This window comes from Micropterus dolomieu, linkage group LG22 (genome assembly GCF_021292245.1).
Source record: "Micropterus dolomieu isolate WLL.071019.BEF.003 ecotype Adirondacks linkage group LG22, ASM2129224v1, whole genome shotgun sequence".
NCBI lineage: Eukaryota > Metazoa > Chordata > Actinopteri > Centrarchiformes > Centrarchidae > Micropterus > Micropterus dolomieu.
In genome coordinates, this window is record NC_060171.1 from 6818339 (window position 1) to 6839804 (window position 21466).

At 39.0% G+C, this 21466-nt stretch overlaps 2 protein-coding genes across 7 annotated transcripts in view; one reads left to right on the forward strand and one right to left on the reverse strand.

The window, feature by feature from the left end:
* The window catches only part of LOC123961144 (copine-8-like), a 133368-nt gene extending 121503 nt beyond the window's left edge, over positions 1-11865 (forward strand). For 5 of the 6 annotated variants that reach the window (XM_046036267.1, XM_046036268.1, XM_046036270.1 and 2 more), the window contains 5 exons: positions 2269-2396; positions 3881-3983; positions 5126-5183; positions 5918-5991; positions 6261-11865. In XM_046036267.1, the coding sequence (XP_045892223.1) occupies positions 2269-2396; positions 3881-3983; positions 5126-5183; positions 5918-5991; positions 6261-6473 (576 nt within the window). In that variant the 3' untranslated portion in view covers positions 6474-11865. Of the gene's footprint in view, positions 1-2268; positions 2397-3880; positions 3984-5125; positions 5184-5917; positions 5992-6172 lie in introns of all 6 variants that reach the window. The other variant, XM_046036269.1, reaches the window with a different exon arrangement.
* Positions 1-21466, reverse strand: part of ampd3b (adenosine monophosphate deaminase 3b) — a 282246-nt gene that overhangs the window by 51025 nt on the left and 209755 nt on the right. The gene's annotated exons all lie outside the window — the stretch shown is intronic.

Sequence of the window (21466 nt, forward strand, 5' to 3'; positions counted from 1 at the left end):
CCATCAGCCTTCAACCATGCTTCATTTTCACTCTCCATCTCCGTCCTCCATCTGTCCATACCACTCTGAAAATGTCCTGACCACTCCTCAGCCACCCATAATCCTCTCCCTGGTCCACTGTCACTTCCAGATGTTGCTCCAGAGGCGTTTACAGCTATTACAGCTGCTCAGCGTTGGGTAACAGCCTCCCCAGAGGCGCCAGACCTTGAGACAAGGCACAAATGCATTAATCTAACCATTAAGGACTTAACTTAGTCAGCTCTTAAAGAAGAGGGTTGCAGCTGTGTAGCCACAGTGGGAGAAAGCCAGCACTGAATCGACGTAATTATGCAAGCTCCATTTACAAAGCAAAGGAGTCTCACGTGCACTGTTCGCACTCATGGGCAACCAAGCAGAGTCTGTCAAGATGGTTTCAAACTCAGATAATTAGAAAGCCCTAAACATATGGGTAGCTTAAATAATGCATTGTTTGCTGTTTGTGAGTTTTTGTTTTTTGGATATCTTAAACCCAGTCAACCAGACATCAATTTTAATAATTTTGAAAGGATGTGGGGGCTGCAGAGATGCAAAAACACTGCAACAACTGTGTTTCAACATCTTAAAATAAGAGTTTACTTTAGTCGATGTTGATGACGACTTCTTTTTAAGACACAGTTTTTGCACTCTGGTGCAAACAAACTGTATCTCACCACAATGTATTTTACCAAAATGCTTCTCCTCATGCAGAGTTAAAAATGTGAAATGGCTTGCCTCAGGATACTCTTTACTGAAATGCTGCAACAGAAGAATTAAACTGTTGACATTTCCCTAAAATATGTGTAATATGTTTAATGTAAGATTGGATTTTTACATCCTTAAGGGCTTGCAACCCTCTAGTGCCTCTTACACTAGGTAATATTTTTTAATATATTTTTTGATATTGGAATATTATTGATGTTTTGGCCCTGGGGTTGCCATTTTTGATATCTCTGAGTGTGCATGTAATCCTGTTATCCTGCAATTTGCAGCCAAAATATGTGCGTTTTGAAAATAAAATGTAATGCCTTTACAGTCTTTTTCCCATAAAGGGATACGAAATCTACAAAAAAATGTTTATTTTCTCCTTCATGGTGACGCTGTTTTTTATTATTCCTTTCAGCTACACTCTCTGAATATATCAAAACAAACTGTATTTAATTTAGTTTTAACTTTGATGCATAGTGTTAGTGTGCGTAGGTCCCAGCTGTACCCGTAGATGTAATGTAAGCAAGTTATTCTGATTGCCCTTGAATATATTTAACACATTTTTCACAACATTAGCTTGCTGACAATAAATCAATGAAGGAGCACACTGTATGTAAACTAACTCTTAGCCAGTGTTGTAGTGAACACCACCAGGAAAGAGGCTGAAGATACTGCAGACCAACAGCATCATCCTTAAGGAGAAATATGAATGTGTAATCTTTTCATATAAGGTCTGCTTTTTTAGAGTTCCTGAAATTACATGAAAGCGTACTCAAATTCATAGACAACAGAATCTGTCTTGTCTTAAATTTGCTTTAGTACACAAGGAGAAGAACTTACTGTTTTTGTCTTCAGCTTAAAATAATGGTATGAAGTAAGGTTTAAGAAAGACTTAAGGCTTTCTGCTCTGTGTGCAAGCACTTGAATTGCGTTGCAGCAGCTGTTCAAAGACATTTGATGCAAGCCTACACATCATACATTAAAAATAAATACTTTGATACAGATTAAATATTATGACCGTCATGATTTTAAATAACATGGATTAGGAAAAACTTCCAACGACCTTTGTGCATAAGAAATATCTTAATTTCTTGAATTTTCATTTGCACTGACATTAAATGTTATTCTTGATGAATAAAAAGACTTTAGTCAGTCTCAGGTGTTTTACTTAAAAGTTCTGGTACCAGGAAGCTAATTCCACCCATCAAATGCGGCAAAGTGTTACAGTTTGCCAACTCCCCATCCCACTAGCTTAGTTATACCTAAGCTTCTCATAAAGAGGGGTTTATGGCTCTCTTTTGCTATCCTTCTTTAAAGACAAATCTAATCAAAACCAGTTTCCCACAAGCAAATCAAAAGAAATTGAGACACCTCAGGGTTTCCTCATTTCTACGCTTGAGAGTCTGAACCCTCTCGTATGTCAAAGTTGCATTGTCCCTTTTGAGTTATTCAATGGATTTAACAGTGATTTGGCAGTTTTACATATATATTTCAGTAATTTTCTCCAACAATCAATGATGGTTTTGTCTTTCTGTTATTGTACAGAATGGTAATCCACAGAACCCATACTGCAATGGTATCGAGGGAGTGATGGAGGCCTATTACCAGAGTCTCAAATCTGTGCGTCTCTACGGACCCACCCACTTCTCCCCTGTTATTAACCATGTGGCCAGGTAGGTCCACTATAATCACAACCAGAGACACAGAACGTGTAGGCTAACACACATGCAAATGTGACGGAGTACAACACCACCATGAAATTTAAAGTTCTGCTGAAGAAATTCCTTGAACATCAGTTGGCTTTGGTGAAAGTCCAGCCGTGTGTGGGCTGCTGTCCAGCAATCTGTGAAGCAAAGGGAAGAGTGCTATAAATGTGCTATTAGATCTAAGTCACCTAAGAGGAATCACTTCTTACTGTGGTGGTATGGACACGTGCAACAACCACAACACTCGTTTAGACGGTAACCAGTCTGCGCGATGACTGTTGGGCTGCCTTCAGGTGCAGGAAGAGGCACCAAGGAATTTAAAAACAATGAAAAACCCATGCACAGTAGAATAAGCAGTGCTGTGAATAACAGTAAATGTCACACCTCCCACCATTTCACAAACACAATAAATTAATCCCTATAGGCACAAGTAGAAAATATGTAGCAATGCTGCAGTACTAAAGAGAACAAAACCTGTATTACGAGAGGCATATAGGCCCTCAAGTGCAGTTAAACTTTTATTGGAGCAACAAATTAAAATGCAAAGTGCCGCATTTCCAGTTTTAAATATTTAATACAAATAATATACTCTTCTAGTAGATACTACCAGAAACTGTCAGCAGCACTTGCCCAATTTTCACGAATAACCACTGATAAGAAGTAATGAGCTGTTTTGTACTACAGTATTTTCCGACTTCAACCTGACGTTCCCTATCGCCAGATCGTGTCTCATGATCCTCAAGACTGACTGTAACAAGCACTTTTCCCACCTTTCATCGTTGGCTTTCAAATGCCTTATCTCTCTCTCCCTCCCATCTCTCTCCGCCCACTCAGCCTGAGAATAGCTGCATTGTTCAGTGCTAACTTCTGTGGAGCATCTGACTAAAACCCAGCGAGACATCGCTAAAAAAAGTGACACCAAGTCACGTCTCATTCCTAATTGTCTGACTGTGCGTAAGAGTATTGTTTAAGATGTACTCTCAAAATATTGTCCTGTGACATCACTTCAAACATTTCACCCTGGTTTATATAACAGAAAACTGGTACAAGTGTTAGTTTAGAGCAAAAATGTAGACCAGTATATCATGTCCCGTAATATATTGTTTCTTCTTATGAAATAAATGCAGTACATGCACACTGCAGTATATTATTATATATCAGTATATTCTGTATGAAATTAAATTGTTTGCGTTACCACGATAACATTTTAATGCTGTCACAAGTCAGTTTTTTTTGTATAACCCAATATTACAATCACAAATGGGGCTTCATGATCTGTACAGCATACATCACTTTCTGTCCTTAGAAACTCGATTTGGATAAGGAAAAAACTTCCCAAAAAAACAATTGTATCTGGAGAAAAAATGGGAGACGGTATCCCTCTCCCAGGACAGTCAGACATGCCATAGATGCTGATTAGACCTTTGACCCCCTGTCTCTCTCCATGCCAGGTATGCATCAGCAGTGACAGACGGCTCACAGTACTTCATCCTGCTCATCATCTCCGACGGCGTCATCACGGACATGGCACAGACCAAGGAGTCCATAGTCAATGTACAGTACCAGATTTAAACTCAATCTATGCACTGTGTTTTGTTTTTCAAACTTTATTGTTTTATGTAAGACAGGAGACTTTGTGTTGCCAATGCATTTTCAAAACCATCTTAACCAGTCAATATACAGTATAATGGACAGCAGCAGTCCATGTACTCTATGCTCATATTCATTCAGTTAATTGACTGTAAAGCATATGAGGACCTTGGGAGGTCCATCTATCATTAAGCCACTAATGGAGATGCTAATAAACCAACAAACAAATAATATGAAAGGGGTAATATGAAAAGCAGTCCAGCTGCTGCGTTTCTCTTTTTGTGATTCCTCTCTCTCTTTCACTCATCTTCACTAATGAGGGCAGTGAGGGAAGAGGGGCGTAGGCCTGGTCACCCTCCCCCCACCTCTCCCTGATCCCTCCAATCCTGCTACATTCAGCTAATAACTCTGTTTTCTAATCAGTGTGGTCAGAGCAAACGATTTTTCATATATTTAGAGCCCCAGTGCCCTGTGCTCGCTGCTCTGCATCACATAGCCTCTCCTCCCCCATGCCCCCATGTGATGTAATGTTATTGTAAATTAAGATTTGAAAGTAATTATTTATTAGCCCGCGGAGGATCCATGCCCCTCATATCTTAAGCAGCACAAATGGGCATCCAACTAATAACCACAGGAAGTTATGAGACAGTGAAAAACCTTCATTCATCACTCGAACTGCACTTTGCTTTCCCAGTCAGCTAAGATTTAATAAACAATATTGCGATGCAGGGCAGCAGTTCAGCTACAGCTGAGAGCAGAGAAAGATGTAAATGGGAGTCATTTTTAAGCTGTCAAGCTTTGGGAGATTTAGACAAAGTTGTAGATGCATGAAATTAAAAAAACTCCAGAACTGGCCGGACGAGAGGCTTTATGAAACCGGCTGCAGAGGGCAGATGGAATTGGATGAACCCCGTCTGTCTTAACAATGGCATTGAATTTTGCTATTGAGCTTCCTTTTTTTATGGACTGTTAGCTTACAGTTAGTAATTCACGGGGGTATTTCACTGACAGCCTGCGGCGTTTAAGATGGCAAACGGTGAAAAGAATGAACATTGCCTCTTCCCTGCTTTTGATCCGCTTATTTTGTCTCCTTCAACCCTTTACAGGCCGCGTCTCTGCCCATGTCAATTATAATAGTTGGGGTTGGACCAGCGGAATTTGACGGTAAGCAGGGTGAAGATCACGTGCATGCATGTGTGCATACTTTTGTGTATGTGTATAGGTGTGTGTGTGAGTGTGTGTGTTTATTTGCATGCAGTAATCCTTCAACTTCATTCTTCTTCCTATCTCGCCTCCCATATGGTTCAGCCCTTCCTTGTGCAGTTCTTCTTTTCATCTCCCCTACATTCTCCTTCCCCCACCCCCTCTCCTACACTGAGTCTGAGGTTAAGTGGTTGTGAAAATTCTTTTTTGTCAGACCAGAGGTGGTGCTTTTTTTTCATTGTTTGGTTTTTTTTTCAATGGACAATGTTCACATTTCTCACCTCTCTCCTGTGTTGTCATATTTACAATTCATGGAGCAGTAAAAAAAGAAGCTCAGTCACGATGAGCAATTAGTCAGTGAGATTCAACGATTATCAGCCTGCACGGTTGCATGATGTCCTCTGTGGTGCGCATTGCTGGCTGTGCTTAGGCCTGCACATATTCTAGCATGTTTCCCCCATGTGCACAGTTCTGTGCAACTTAGAGCCCGATGGCTTCACGCTCAGCGACGCAAATTCTGTGTACTCGTACAACGTTTGGCATTACCAACACTCCCAGGAAATGTAACCCAGTGGCACGCTACTGGCTTCAGCAGATTAAAACACACAAACTACGTGTCGTGTTTGCTCGGCTTAGCTTTGACATGGCGGTTACAGTCTCCTGACAGGGTGTGACTGATGTGCTTCCCTCCTCAGAAATGATCGAGCTGGACGGGGATGAGGAGAGGATCTCATCTCAAGGACGATATGCTGAGAGGGACATTGTTCAGGTACAGAATATTCCCAAAGACATGGCTGACTGGCTGCAAGACTGTTCTCTCAGCAGAATGTCTTTAGAGAAATGTGGGATTTATGATTAATAGGAAAAGGTCAGGGTGCTTGAAACGCTGCCGTGCTCTTGTTCTTAGTCTGCCATTTTTCTCTCTTTTACGCTGTCTTTCCCCTCTAAAGGACCACCTCTCTTTCACTTTCTCTTACCTGATATTTTATCTGACCTCCTCCTCTCCTCTACTTGTTTCCTCTCATCTCTTCTTCACAGTTCGTTCCTTTCAGAGACTACATTGACCGGCGGGGAAACCACATCCTCAGCATGGCTCGCCTGGCTAAGGAAGTGCTTGCCGAAATCCCAGACCAGTTCCTGTCCTACATGAGGACCAGAGGGATCAAACCAGGTCCCTTGCCACCTCCTTACACCCCCTGTCCACCACCAGCTATCCACCCCCTCCTCGCCAGACGGGTAAGCCGAATCTAAAAGCCAAGGCCTCGCTCCAATGCGGCAAGCCGACTCTACTGGTCTCTACTCTCCTCTCTCTGCTTCTTCTTCGTCCTACTCTTCACTGGAAGCTTTTGAGCACACAGCGAACCTCGCCCGCTCTCTCAAGTTGCACTTTTGGGAACGTTTGGCCATCAGTCGTGAGCATGATGCAGAAAACCCCAAGTGGGCTTACACTTTTTAGAAAAGGGGGCTTTTCCCTTACTGGACAAAGGTGGCGGTTTTGAATGGTTGTTGTGGGAGTCTGAGATCACCTACCTGCACCAGGAGGAGTGAACAGGACAGAAACTGACAATTCACAGCTGTCAGACTGAAAGTGTCAAAACGGGGGAAGGCCCTTATTTGAAACACTTCATGTGTTTGCTATTTCTAAATCCTCTATATTTCACAAAATCTCTCCATATATAAATGTTTACAAAAATTGAGGACTGGAGTGGAGATTTTTTTTCAGGAGGAAATTTATACCAATCAATGTGAAAACCTTTCAGATTGCTATTTTTCGGCTGCAGAAACTGGAGGTTGTGACTTTGTACAAAAACATTTAGGCCCTGGTGCCACATTCTTCATTACAGTGTGTATGTTTTTTTTAAATAAATGGAGCATGTGCTAGTTTAAGAGAAGCATGCACTGTTGTCTTGCACTCAGGGCTTTGTCCCTCCCACACAAACCCCCTACCACCACCACACCACCACTGCCATGTTCCATTAAGAGCAAACCCATCACTTACATGAAATCTTCCCATGCTCCTACCTTCTGCTCCGTCCACCTGCCTTGACTCAAAAGGAAGCTGTGCTCCCTTGGAGTCCGGTCAAATGAAATGCAGCAGGGACTTGAACCAGCCTTACTCTTTTGTCAGATAACATTCACAGGCACCGTGTCCTCTGTGGGTTCTGGAAATGTGGATCTCCAAGCCCAGAAGTCAAAAACACACATCTCACTACCGAATCTGACTGTGTGTTACGTTTTAGAGTCTCTTTATTTTCATTGAATAACATTGTAGGTTTTTTTGGTTTGTTTTACGTCTCTCTACCTCTCACGTTGTTTTGTATTGCCAAAAAATGTTGTTGAAATAACAAAGTGTTGGTGTGTCCGTGATTTTTGGTAAGTCTGCAGAGTTCACAGTTTTACCTTTCTCAGTAAGTATTCATAAAATATTTGCCAGACTGTAGGTTGAGAATTATAGCACTTTGGTAGCTGTCAGATCAGGCGACTCACACGCTTGGGTTAGCAACACACTGTGAAAATGTGCACAGAAAACAGTTAACCAACAGATCAAAGTGCAAAGATGCTTTTCTTTTAGCAGCTACCCATATGGATCAAAGTAGTGACTGTGAGCAGGTTTTAGTTGTCCAACAGCATTGTAATAGTAAAAGCAGAAGCCATTAATAATCAGTAACCCCTAGGTGTAGTAGCATCAAGCTATTCATTCATTCAGTCATTAAGATTTAAAGGCATAGTGACCAGAAAAACAAATGTTTTCAGTATCAAACGCTCACGAAGGCTTTAAAAAGGTAGGTCTGAAAACTTTGGGGGTGACAGCAGCTGTTTACAATGGATTCCAGTTACAATTTTCCTTTCCTACATTGGCTTGCTTGCTTATTGACAGCTTTTTCTCCGAAAAACAACCGATCCCATCAGAGTTTTGTTGGTGGGATTAAGAATGGGGATGTAACTGTCCTGTGGCAAAGCCTAAAAAATGACCGCAGAAAATTTCCACCAAATTGGAGACATACATGGATGATATCATCACAGCTGTACAGGTTGTTTTCGACTTTCGGCGTATTTCTTTGACAAACAGCCTCTTACTAAAGAGCAAAGGGGTCCCACAAGATTTTAAACATAAGAGATATCGGGGGGGTTCTGTCATCCAGGCACCAACATATGGCTTAGCTTGCTAGCATGGTTAGTCGTTTAAATCTGTTGATCCAACTGCACTGCTTATATTGTTTGGTTGCAAAAATTTTCTGTGGATGTTTTTTAATTTTTTTTCTTGAAATTGTGTCACAATTGGATTTGATTTGAACTGTTCAAGATAACCATAACGGCTGTCCTCTGCAAAAGGCTACATCCTTTTCTTTGCTTCCAGGTGGTGAGTGTTTGATATTCAAAACTTTGATTTTTGGAGCAGTATTCCTTTAAAATGGGGGAAATACTCATACCTAAAACAGGTAATTGCACTGTCACTTTCAGACAAGTTTTGGGTTAAAACTTCCCAAACCCAGCTGCTGTTTTGCCCAGTAATGTGTACATCAAAACTTTACAGTGTGACTCTAAGCAAAGCACAAACTCAGACAAGCTACAGCTACTGTATCCAGAAGCCCTTGTAACTCATGTAAATGTGTTATATACATTTTACTCTGTATGCGTGTACTACAAACTGTAGATCCTACTTTTTAGGGCCCTATTCAGTCAAGGAATCAGTGTAAGAGCAGGTTTACATTTTTTTTTAACTTACAGCTCAAAATTATTATATACTTCTTGGCTGATGAACATCTACTTATAAACTGCATGTAAAATGTTTTCTTTATTTTCTAATTTACATTTATACTCTGTACAAATTTTTGGTAAATTATTGGTCAATATACTTTTTGTGTAATGCTGCTTCTTTACCGCTGATATAAGTATTAGTTTTTATACTGAGGCCTGTAATCATATTTAAATCATGACTAACAGGCCTTATTCATGTTTATATGTAAGTTATTCATATTTAAATCATGAACGACAGGCCTGTATTTTTTTTTACAAGAGAATGGTTCATAATAATGGATATTTCGTGTGTGCAACATGTTTAAAAGTAAATGGTGATCAAGTACACTCTGTAGCAACATTTTTCTGCCAAATTCGACATATTATTAATTGTAGCGTCTCATTCTTGGATGAGACTCATTCCAAAAAAGCTGGTTATTCAGTTTGACTGAATAGGGTCCATCAGTGTGGGGACAGGTGTTTTGATGGATTTTATACTCTTCTGTATTGTTTAATTGCGGGGACCCCGTACGACAGCGGGGATGTCGAATTGCACAATGTAGCACTGGTCTCAAGTCTAGTATTGGACTGGAGCAACACCAGACTGAACCACATCAGACCAGATCAGGCAGGAATAGTCTTTTTATATGTATATATTTTCTGTATATGCTGTATGTATGTTTTCTGGAGAGCTGCCTTGCAGCGAACTGCTGGGACTCTCTGAGTCTCCTCCTGAAAGACAAGGCAGGGCCTTTCATTTATTTATCACGACAAGATGTCAACTTCATCTCACACCCACATTCTCATATACGGTACATCAAGTACATGTTTGTAAATGACACTTACATAACAAGGCAAAGGTTGAGTGAAGATTAATTGTTCTTGCTTGTTTTCTAAGAGAAACAGTGGTTTCAGAGACTTATATCAGTATCAACACCTTTAAAAGCTTTTCTCTCCTGTGACCACAATTTTAAGTTCAGTATCTCAAACTGGGAATTTTTGAATGGTATATAAAGTATTTTACTTCAAGAACCTCGAGGCAACTCCAAATTGATTATATAGAAACTAAAAAGCACTTTATAATAGAAAATGTTTGGAACATTTAAATCTGCATCTGGATCGAGATGATCATCAAAATACACATAGTTGTTTTGCACTAAGTGCACAAAAAAAGTGGAAAATAAAAATTTGATTTCTGGACTCAAAAACATATAAATATAAAAATACCTTGAGCCATGGCTGAAAATTTCACCAATCAAACAAATGGGACCAAATCATTCTTAGCTTAGAAATAATGATGATTAACAGTACTGGAACAAATTGACTGTTCACTAATCTTCACACCACAACAATACTGTTGTTACGCCTGTCAAGCTTTCCATTTTATCACAGTTTCTAATTTCTACATGACAACCATCGATTTGTCCAGTTTAAATGACAATATCAGCTGTCGTTGCTAATTTGTTATAGCTGTAGCTAAAGCTAACAGGATACTAACATCACCCTCATGATCCATATTGCCGACATGGAAATAAAGCAACAGCACTGGTCTCACTACATTGCAGTGTAGAGCTAGTTAATGTAAATGCTATAGGTAAGATAAAGAAAAATGTAGGATCAGACTGTTTTGTGCTAACATAATCGTGTTTAGCTTACATAGGCCTACTAATTTGTACTTTTAACATGACAAGAGTAACATTAGAAATTAATCCTCATCCAGTCACTATCTAGTTAACGTTGATTGGTGAGTATAAATTTGTCAGCTGGACTTGCTAATGATTGCAGCTTAGATAAACACACCATAACTACGCCTTTCTTACACTGGTTTTGGTTTTGGAAAGGCTGAGGAAAAAAAGATACCCATACTCCATACACTGTATAGGCCAAGTATCGCTCTCACTGCAGCCACTTGCACACAGGTTAAACGTGGAGGAATCCAAAGCTTGACAGTCCTGAAGTACCTATCTATGGTTGCTAAGCAATGATTGGACAGTTGCTGTTTGGGAGAGGGGTTTAACAGCTAAAGGCTTATATCATACAACTACATGACTACCATATTATGCTATAATGTACAGTGATATGACAGCGTGTAGTTATTTTATTTGGCATGCATGGATTAACCCCCAGGAAGAGGAAATGAATGCTGTTCGGTGCAGTTAGAAATATGCCGATGGCTTTGTAACGCGCAGCTGCAATGTGTGAAATCACTGTTCCTCTGAGGCTGTGTAAGTGTAGGAGTGACAATCAAAAGCATTTATTGTATAGGAGACTGCAAGGGGAAAAGCCTTGCTGTATTGGTGGACATATAAGCTTTAATGAAGTAGGCTTACACCTCGCTGCCTCCCACCGCTCATCGTTGCATACATGTCACTCTGCCACGGCGGTACCATATCAGCATGCCAGGCCCTATGAATACCCACTTAATCTTCACACATACAACATGAAAGTTGTTTACTGTACCATATAATATTAACAAAGTGGTTTAATTGAATGCTCTTGATGAATATCTTGTTTTATTCTGATGTTTTGTAGCATGCATTAAGTTTGCATGTGTATTTTGTTTTTTTCTAACAGAGAAGTCGGTAAAAAAAAATTTGTAATATGACATCTTAACATGTTATTTTGGAGTATTTTAGACAACTTATTTGCCTTAAAAATCTCACTGAACGTTCTCGGAATTCTGCAATGCCTTCAGATATTTCTTCTCAAGACTTTTTGTTCTCTGGTTTGTTTTTCTTTTGTTGTCCAGCCTCATACAGCCATGTGTTAATGTAGATCTGTATGGTATCATAAACTGAAAAGATTCATCTGCCAGAAGTCAGTATTCCAACTGTTATTTTTGAGAAGCAATTTGTGGCTTCTGCATGATGCTTGTGATTACACTAAAAGACCTATCAAAGATGAATTGTTCATTGATGCATAGTATTTACTTAAAATCATTTTTTGAGGTTAGTATGACAGCTTAGTACAGCCATTGTAGGTAAAAATTAAATAAATTTACGGAGTGTGTGTGTGTGTGGGGGGGGGGGGGGAGTTAAAATTCAGGAAAAAAAAAACAGAATTCACAAGATTAAAGTCGTCAATTTACAAGAAAAAAAACTTGGAAATTGTCTGAGATTAAAGTTGTAAATTTGCTTGTGTTATGAAAGGCTCTGTAGTCTATTAAAAGCAGGGTATGCAGATGTTAATAACAACAGCCATCACATACTTTCACCTGAGATACTTCCTTCTGTTCAAAGACCAAACTTATAACTAATAGGGAAAGAACGGCAGACATTTATAAATTACTAAAATATGACACATGCTTTCAAGTGGCTGTGTTGCAGTCCCTCAACTGCCTGAAAGCTCCACCTCTTCTCTTATGTCTGCACCGACTCTTGCCTTGCATTATTAATGCCTGATCAAACACTATTAGTTTTTTATCTTGTAAATCGACGATTTCTTTCTCAAAATATCACCCCCTTCCCCTGACTCCATAATTTCATAATTTTTTATCTACAATGGCCCTAATATGCCATCGTAGGTTAGTGATATTGCAAGATAGCACAGGTTTTACTGTTCTAATAGGAAATATGGAAGCCACTAAAGATTGATATATTGACTATTTCTGCAAGAATTAAAGTAAATAAATATTCATATCAAACCTGTTTGTTGTTTTTTGTACATCACTGGATGCTCAGGACATTGCTACATTATAAAAAGACACTTCATGAAACTGCACTAAAACTCATGGTCTACAGGGCCAGTAAGGATATTTGGGTGCCCCAAAAGAAAAAATATCATTAAAGCTTGTCTTAAAAATATCCAGTGTATCATTAACATGTTCATGTGAATGGTGGGCTGTTGTAAAACAGCTTTTTACAGACGCTCTTCATTTTGATAGGCACCTGTCCGGGTTAACGATACCAATAAAATCTGTTCAACCAGCGCCAGCTCAGTGTCTGGAATAGATGTTTTTCACACCCACCCCCCTGTTAAGTGTGCATCTCAAGATCTAAGGCTGTCCCATTCTAAAGACTCCTTCAAATGTGGCTGAGAAATGCAGCCTTTTTTTGGCCTATATTTTGAGGACAAAATCAGTGGGTCTTTGCAGCCTCCATATTGTCAGTTCTTTATAGAAGGCTGGTGTTTATACTTTTCTTCAACAAATGCCACGAAAAGACCAAAATAAACAATGCGTTAGTCCGTCTCCCAATACGTCCTTACTCTAGTCTGTGGCTTTCAGGCTCAAGCCCACTGGTTCCTGCTGAATATAGAAATCTATAAAAGCAGCTCAATTGTCACAGTAATTTCAGTAATTTCCTAAAACACCTGGGCACTATAGTTTTTAGCCAACTTACAGTACTCATACTTCATTATTCAAACAGGAGGAGTCGGTGCACTAGTGAGTATTTCTGGCAGCAGGATGGAGAGTTCATGGTGTAGATGCACAGACAATACTTTTGTTGGTTTTGGTCTTTTCATAGTGTTTGTTAACATCAATAATAATATGGAATATCCTTTATGATGCATTAAAGTGGTCTTTATCAACGTGTACAATCAGGAAATGTCATAAATACATAATGATATGGACTGATGGAAAAGCCACTCCAGGACATAAATAATGAAAACCAGCCACAAACTCCACTGTTTGCTTATGTTAGCAGCCTGAATATTTGGTTCATTGTAATATAATGGAAATCGTAGGAGTTATTGCCATTAACCTGGTTATATAGATGTCCATCATGTTTTGAATTTGAAATGTGAAAGAGATACATGCTTTTATATGAGTAGTATTTAGATCGCTATACAGCATCTAACAGCGGTTTTATAACAAAGGTCGTAACTCAATCTGAAGGCAAATTATTCAAATGTTTTCAATTTAGATTCATAATGATTATATGATGCAATGATTTGTTATTGTATAGTTGCAGAAACTTTCCTTAAGGGCAGTTGTGGCTCAGGAGGTAGAGCGGGAAATTCGTTTGGCGGCTGGATCCCGGCTCATCCTGTCCCCGTGTCGCAGTGTTCTAAAGACACTGAACCCCAAGTTGCTCGTGAAGGGCAGGCCAATACCTTGGATTGCAGCAGAGCGTGAGCTTTAGTGTGTGTGTGTGTGTGTGTGAGTGAGAGTGTGTGTGTGCACATAAATGAGAGGCAAAATTGTGATCCGCGAAGGTGGAAAACCACTACATAAATGTATATTGCTTATAGATATTTAAATTCAGTCCAGTTACCATTATTGATTTGTTCTCCATCTTTAATCGCAGCACAGCACAAGCATTCAGTCTTTGGCTGCGCTCACAAAGGTCAGGGCGGATCGGGTCAAACTTCTACAAATGTGAACTTTCCACACACTCCTGCTGATTGGAAGAGGTGCACGTAAAGTCTGTTTTCTGCAGTAATTTAAATATCTTTCAGGTTCTCTGAAGAACACACCTTCGCAAACTGCATCCTTTGAAGAATCCTGAATTGGAATAACGAATCTTTGTATTTTCATTCATCTAAATCGTGAGTATAACACTTCACTAGTTAGGCTGATTGGAATAACAGGCAGGCACACCTACACCTCTGGCTGCTGGAGAAAGCAACAACGTGCAAAGTAAACAGGTTTCAGTTTGAAAGTATTTCTTGACTTTGGTGGTGTTTTAGAAACTAATAAAAATGGATCTGTATTCAGACTCCCGTGGATTTTTTAGTTTATCTAAAGGGGTTGGAAAGGGGTTTGGGTATCTGAATGGCAGTCAGATGTTGGTGGATTTGCTGTCATAAACTGGGAGGTTTCTCACTCACATTGAGGCATCTGGAATTTACGATTGAAGGATTCCTCAAAGCCCTTTTATTTTTCACATTATATGACACTGACATTCTTTGTACAATCACAATTTATGGAATATCTGCTTCATTATTTAACACTTTTGTGAAGCGTCAAGAGAGTCAAAAAAGCAAGCCCATGGCTTTTCTAGAACAGAAATAACAGAACATCGCGGTACCATTTGCTTGACATTGTGGGAAACCACACCTCCAAATGTATAATCCATATAAAAAACATGGAGGGGATGGTGTGCATGTGTGTGTGTGAGAGAGAGCGAGAGAGAGAGAGCGAGTGTAGTAGCTTCCTGTCATTATAAATACAAAGTCCAGTGTTTCTCTATTAAATTTGAGGCATTTCTGCTTTATTATTGGGCACAGTTGTTATACAATTCCAGAATAGCAACAAAACAATCGGTTGGTGCCATTGAGATGTGATGCGACGTGCTAAGCGCGTGGGCTGCCTTGTAACAAATGACAGTGTGCTAATTACAGCCAGAAGACTTTTCTTTCTTTCTCGTTCCAGTCCTGTCCAAGATTTTAATGAGCACTCATTGCTATCTGCACTGTATGTCTATCTACATATGAGTTTTAACTTCATGAGAACGGATTATATTATTATGGGTGCCTCCCACTTGATGCTATAATTGGAAACTTTAATTGGCACCAGGGTAAGTTAACTGACAATTAAAGAAAAGACATTTACTTATTTAGATTTTAAAAGGTTGCGGCACATCCAGTCTTATACATCTTCTAAGCAGCTATGCTATGAAGCCCACTTGCTAAGGTCAGTAGGTTTGACTGAGGGGTATAGGTTTGTATCTTCTGCATAACTACAATATGGAAAGAGATGTTGCAGTGGCGGATGTTGGGCTCAGCATGTAGAGACTAAAAAGAACAGATCCCAGAAATGTTCCTAGTGGTATTCCTTGTCTGATCTCAGTAGTTTGTGAGGTAAACTCCGTAAACACTGTATTTCCTGTTATATTTGAATAAAACTAACACAGAGCAGTTGCAGAAATGGGAAGCCCACTGCCTTAGTATGTTAAAGGATTAGTTCAACATGGATAATACTCTTCACCTTGTTGCATAGAATTAGATGAGAAGCTTGATATTACTCTCGAGAGTGTGTGCGCTACATATGAAGTTAGAGTTTACCTGATATACCCAGTTAATTAGTAAAATTTAGAGTTGGTATCTGTAATAATTTTACTTTGGACAGAGCCAGGCTAGTGTGTCCCATAGAATGGTGAGATTAGTGGTATGAAACGCCACTACTGAAATTAGATTAGGCACAACGTATCTTTCAGAGATGTAGTTTCTCATAATCTCATAAACGTATCTTTCAGAGATGTAGTTTCTCATAAAAACAGATCACTTACTATTTAAATAGCTCCATCAAACTCCACTTGATCTTATCTGACACACCTCTCAGGGAATCACAAGCCCTAGCTTTTCTCACTACAGGGACCACCTGCATTGAGCACTGAGACTCTAAAGCAATAAAGCAGACTTGAACAAGCTCAGCATGAATCTAATATCACTTGAGTCGGTATGGGGAGCTACTAGAGTCTCTGAGCTGCTGTATTTGCCAGTTTTATTTCCCTCGATCCCCCTTAGAAGCTGATCAACTATGAGATACCTGCATGGTGAAATAGGTGGTGATGAGTAATGGAATAAGGGATAGTGTGTAAAATTTTGATGACATCCACCTCGACAAGCCTGCACACAAACATACACCAACCCTGCAGAAAGTAACGTCTGTCCTTTCGATTCAGAAAGTACAGGGACAGGAACGTCCTGGAAAGTACAAGGCATAGTCTTAGGATGAATGCGAAACATCTCTCCTGCTATTCTTAGACTTGGACTGGGAGTGTTACTAAATATAGCCAGATCATTTGTGCCTGCTATTCTATTTTTACCCAAGCCGGGGTCCTTCCTGGGACGTTGTGGTCTTTTCTTAGACTATTATGTAATAAAATCTTAAGGCATGATGCAATAATGCAGAGTCAGACCCAGAATGATGACAGTCAAGACAGAGAAGTCTGTGTTGTGATTAAAAAAAGGATGAGAGATTTCAAAAGGTTTTATGTGGGATGTGTTGTAGGGATTTCTGTGAAACAGTTTGCCTGTTTTTGCAAAACAAGATGTGTGCTGGAATCTTGATAGAGTTAAACAGCCCAAAGGACAGTTTGTCAGCTTGCTGTTAGCTTGGATGGTTGACAGGAAGGGAAAGGTAATGAGTTAGTCTTCAGGGAGACATGTCATCTTGAGTATGCAAAAGTAACAACATTAAAGAGGAAAAAACGCTGATTTTCAGCATTGAAATCTGTGCCTTGGGACAGTTAACACACAGCTAGTTCTGATGCAGTGAGAAACAAGCCAGCAGAGCCTCTCCAGTCTCTGCATCTGTGTGCACAGCTTTGTCAAGACTCAATTGGCAAAAATGGAGAATGTAAATGTGACAGCCAAGGAGGATTTTCTACAAATGTGGCTCTCTTTTAGAGCTTATATAATCTTTATACAGATCAACGCAAAAGCCTGAATGCATACGTTTAACAAATTTAATGTGAATTGGAAATACTGTCAACAATGCAGCATGATGAACATTGAAATTTTTGTTTTTCTGTTTTATGCATTCAAGAGAGATTTGCACTTAAAGCAGTCTAGTCTGTTTCAATGAATCAAATGCCTACTTTAATATCCAAGCAGAGCTGTGTGATTTTCAGTTTGTTGACTTCTGTTCCCAAGAGGCCAAAAAATAAATAAAGGTTTCTATAAAACCTTTTTTTGATTTTAATATTTACATTGAATCAAATGACTCTTTCTAAAGAGAAAGGGGTATTGGTACACCACAGATCCAACTGAGAATCGATACTGAATGTTTCACTTATGCATTGCTTTTAGCATCTTTTAGCCTCTCTGAGCTCAAGATTTGTTTCTCCAGCCCAGACACAGACTCTACAGATGAGTCTCACTGCACCAACACTTAGACAACTGTTTGCAAGCTCCCACAAAGAAGCTCCCACAATAACGATACCTTCCCAGCACTGAACGGCAGAGAGACAAAAGGCATAAAAGTAAACGTGTGGACATTCATAATGTTACTCTGTGTCTTTTAGAAGTGTAAGTAAACAATTGTTTGCTAACATATTAGCTATAATACCTTAATAGGCTATAGGTCAGCACTGTTTCGGATTCTATCTGTCCCTTAGTGGTCAAAATGGCTCGAAACACTGTCACTGTCATGTATCCTATATTCATAGGTCAGTGTTGCTGTTTAGTGATAATTTAGTCTTAGTAACATAAAGGCGAAGATATTGCCTGCACTGAAACAATGTGTAATCTATGGTAACATACTATGGTAAAATATTAACATTCTTTGTCAGTCCCACAGAATCAAAGAGCATCTTTCTATCCTCAACTGTATCAACCAATATTTAGTATTCAATACAAGAGGCAGGGAGAACATTTGTGGGCTAAATACATCAGAAAGTTCAGTCGTTTGTCACGATGCATTTTATATCAGAGGTCTGACTCTTCACCAGCAGAGAAACTGTCTCTTTCTTACTCTCTTCTTCTTCTTACCCTGCTCTCATTGTGTCTTGTTCACACCCGCTGATGAAAGTTATTCTGTTGCAGACAAAGCAGGACTAGGGATAGTCAGTACACCATGCAATCAAATAACAGCACTCTGTTTTAAAAGGAACACATATCTAGCAGTGTAATTGAATCAGAGGCATATTTTCCTTACAAAAGGGAGTCACAGGTGGCCGACTTCTCCTTGTCATCTGACCACCAGACTGGTCAGCACGTACTCAGGTGACCAACATACAGTCTTGGATGCCCACAAAATCCAATCACACACACTGAAATAAAATGGATGGTTGTCTCATACTATAGTTTTCAAGATAGGGGGAAAAAAAATCTAAAATTCAGATCAAAAAGACTGATTGGGTTTTGGAACATGCTCTCTTCTATCTAAGCATATAGGGTATGTGCAAAATTAGATGAACAAGTGAGTAATAAATGATTAATGGTCAATTTACTGGAGGGTCTCTAAAATATTGAGAGAGAGCTCAGCCATGAAATGCAATGTAAATGGATCTATTTATGGAGTAGCAGAGGAAGTCATGTGGAACAAGCTAGTCGGGGGTGCCTTGTTCATATAGCTTTTAGAGGCAAATGACGGGGGGGGGGGCACACACCACACCCACATTTGCATGTAAAGCCACTTTTCATGGGGACATTAAACTTTTAGGCACACACAGCAGCAATAGCAATAAATAATTTCCACAATGAGAAAGATGGAAAGCCTCAGCTCAACTCCCATGTCCCCTGTAGCCTCCCACGCCTGTTAACCCCCCTCCTACTTTGTCTCATGGGATTGTTTGGGAGTGAAAAGGAAGGGAAGTGACACTTTAAAACCTCTTTTTATTAATTCTGAGAGGAGGGAGGGTTTGGCGGGGTGTCACAGCAGCTGATGGGAGCAGGGCGGCTGTGTGATGCACTTTCAACCAGCGGATATCAGGATGAATAACTTAACACAAAACTCAAATCCTCTGCTAACAGTAATAAAATGAGATTGTGTTGAAAATGTAGTGACTGACCTGTATTTCTGAAGTCTACCATGAATGTATTAATATACACAGGACTACCACTATCACTTATTTAAATTATCAATTCATCTGCCTATTATTTATTTTTGCTATGAAAAGTCACAAAATAGTGAAAGAATTGTGAAAATTACCCCTTGCAATTTCCCAAGAGACCACAATCTTCTTGTTCAAATTTAAGAAGGTGCTTGAAAAGCTACTCAGATGATTAATAAATTATCAGAAAAATTGCTGGTTAATTTTCTGTAGATCGACTAAACGATTAATAGACCAATAATTTCAGCTCTAGTCATGTAATGTATAGTTTAGACAGTAGCCCCCCCACTCACATGTACTCAACAACTTTAATAACGACTGATCAAGACAAAAAACTGGAACTGATTTAAGATTCAGGGTAATTCCAGCCTGCTTAATCTGATGCCACTCACTGTAGTCATAAATGGGATATATTATTACTATATTGTACCCTATAATAGAAGTTTGGTAGTGCACTGCCATCTACTGGCTACTGTGCCCAGATGCAAGTGTTTGTGACTCTGTAATTTACAACATGAGCACAAAATGGTAGTGGACACATGAACATTACACCCAAATGTAATTGGCCATTTCATGGTTATTCATCTCCTGCTATATTATCCGCCACACTTCTGGTTTCAGGCTTTCCTCAATACTTTGGAACCTGGCTGCAGGAATGTCTTCCTATTCAACCTCAAAGCATTAGTGAGGTCCAACACACTGATGTTGGACGGTGAGGTCTGACTCACAGTCGGTCCATCCCAAAGGTGTTTATTGGGGTTGAGGTCAGAGCTCTGTGGAGACCAGTCAAGTTCTTCTAAACCAAAACGGGAAAACTATTTCAGAATCAGAAATACTTAATTGATCCCTGGGAGGATATTGGTTATCTTACAGTTGCTCCCATTCTAGAATAGAAATATATAGAGAGAGACATTATAAGAAAATAGAAAATAAGAAGCATGTACAATATGTGCGTTATACTATATATAAATAACAATATATAGGAAAAAAAAGGACCAACCCAATTTGTATATCACAAATAAAATCCCAACCATAAGTTGAAATGCAAAACACTACACAATAAAAAAACACTGTACGATGCAAATTAACACAATTTGTAAAAGTATTTACTTAGGCAAAATACGAGTAATATAAAATATATAAGTGAAATTAAATGAAGAGACCAAATGTAGATTTCCAATATTCTTATACTGTGTATCTACTCCCTTTTATATATTTAATAAATACAGTGTAAATAATTATAATACTAATGCTGAGAAATGAGATCTATAAATGTGTTAAAATGCAAGAATAATATGAATAAGAAATATCCATTGAAATGTTTAGTATACATGAAATAATTCCAGAGTATCTTGTAGGGGCCTTCAGTGCTTTATGGACCAGGTTTTCTGCACGTGGGCATTGTCATTTCAAAACAGAAAAGGATCTTCCCCAAACAGTTAGCTAAAAGTTTGAACTACAAAATCGTTTAAAATAATATTACATCCTTTATTTAAACTAAGGGACTTACCAAAACCAAAATGAAATCTGAAACACACAGGCCTGCTAATCACATTTACAGTTTTGAATCTTGCTAAATTATTTTATTCATGTGTTCTATTTATAAGCATAAGTAAAATGTTTTTGTAATTAGTTAACCATGGAGTTTTTTGCCTGCATATTTTATTATATTCTACATATTGCGGTCTTGGTAGGTGAGTTGTGTAAGGTCAACACCAGTTCCCAACCTGGGAATTGAAACTCTGCTTGGAGTCATGAGATAAATCTGAGGGGTCACAACATGATTTACAAGTTTGGAAAGAAAAAAAAAGATATTTCTTCTTTAAAAGTTCTTGCTGGGCTATAAATGCTCACAAACTGTGATAAGTTCAACGGTTTTTAACGTAGTGGAATGTAAACCATTGATTTAACAGCCCACATAAACTCTGGTTATCCATCTCTCATAATTGTAAACAGTATTTGACATTATGTATAAATCTGAGGGATCGCAACATGATTTAAACGTTTGGAAAGAAGAAAAAAGATATTTCTTCTTTATAAAGTTCTTGCTGGGCTATAAATGCT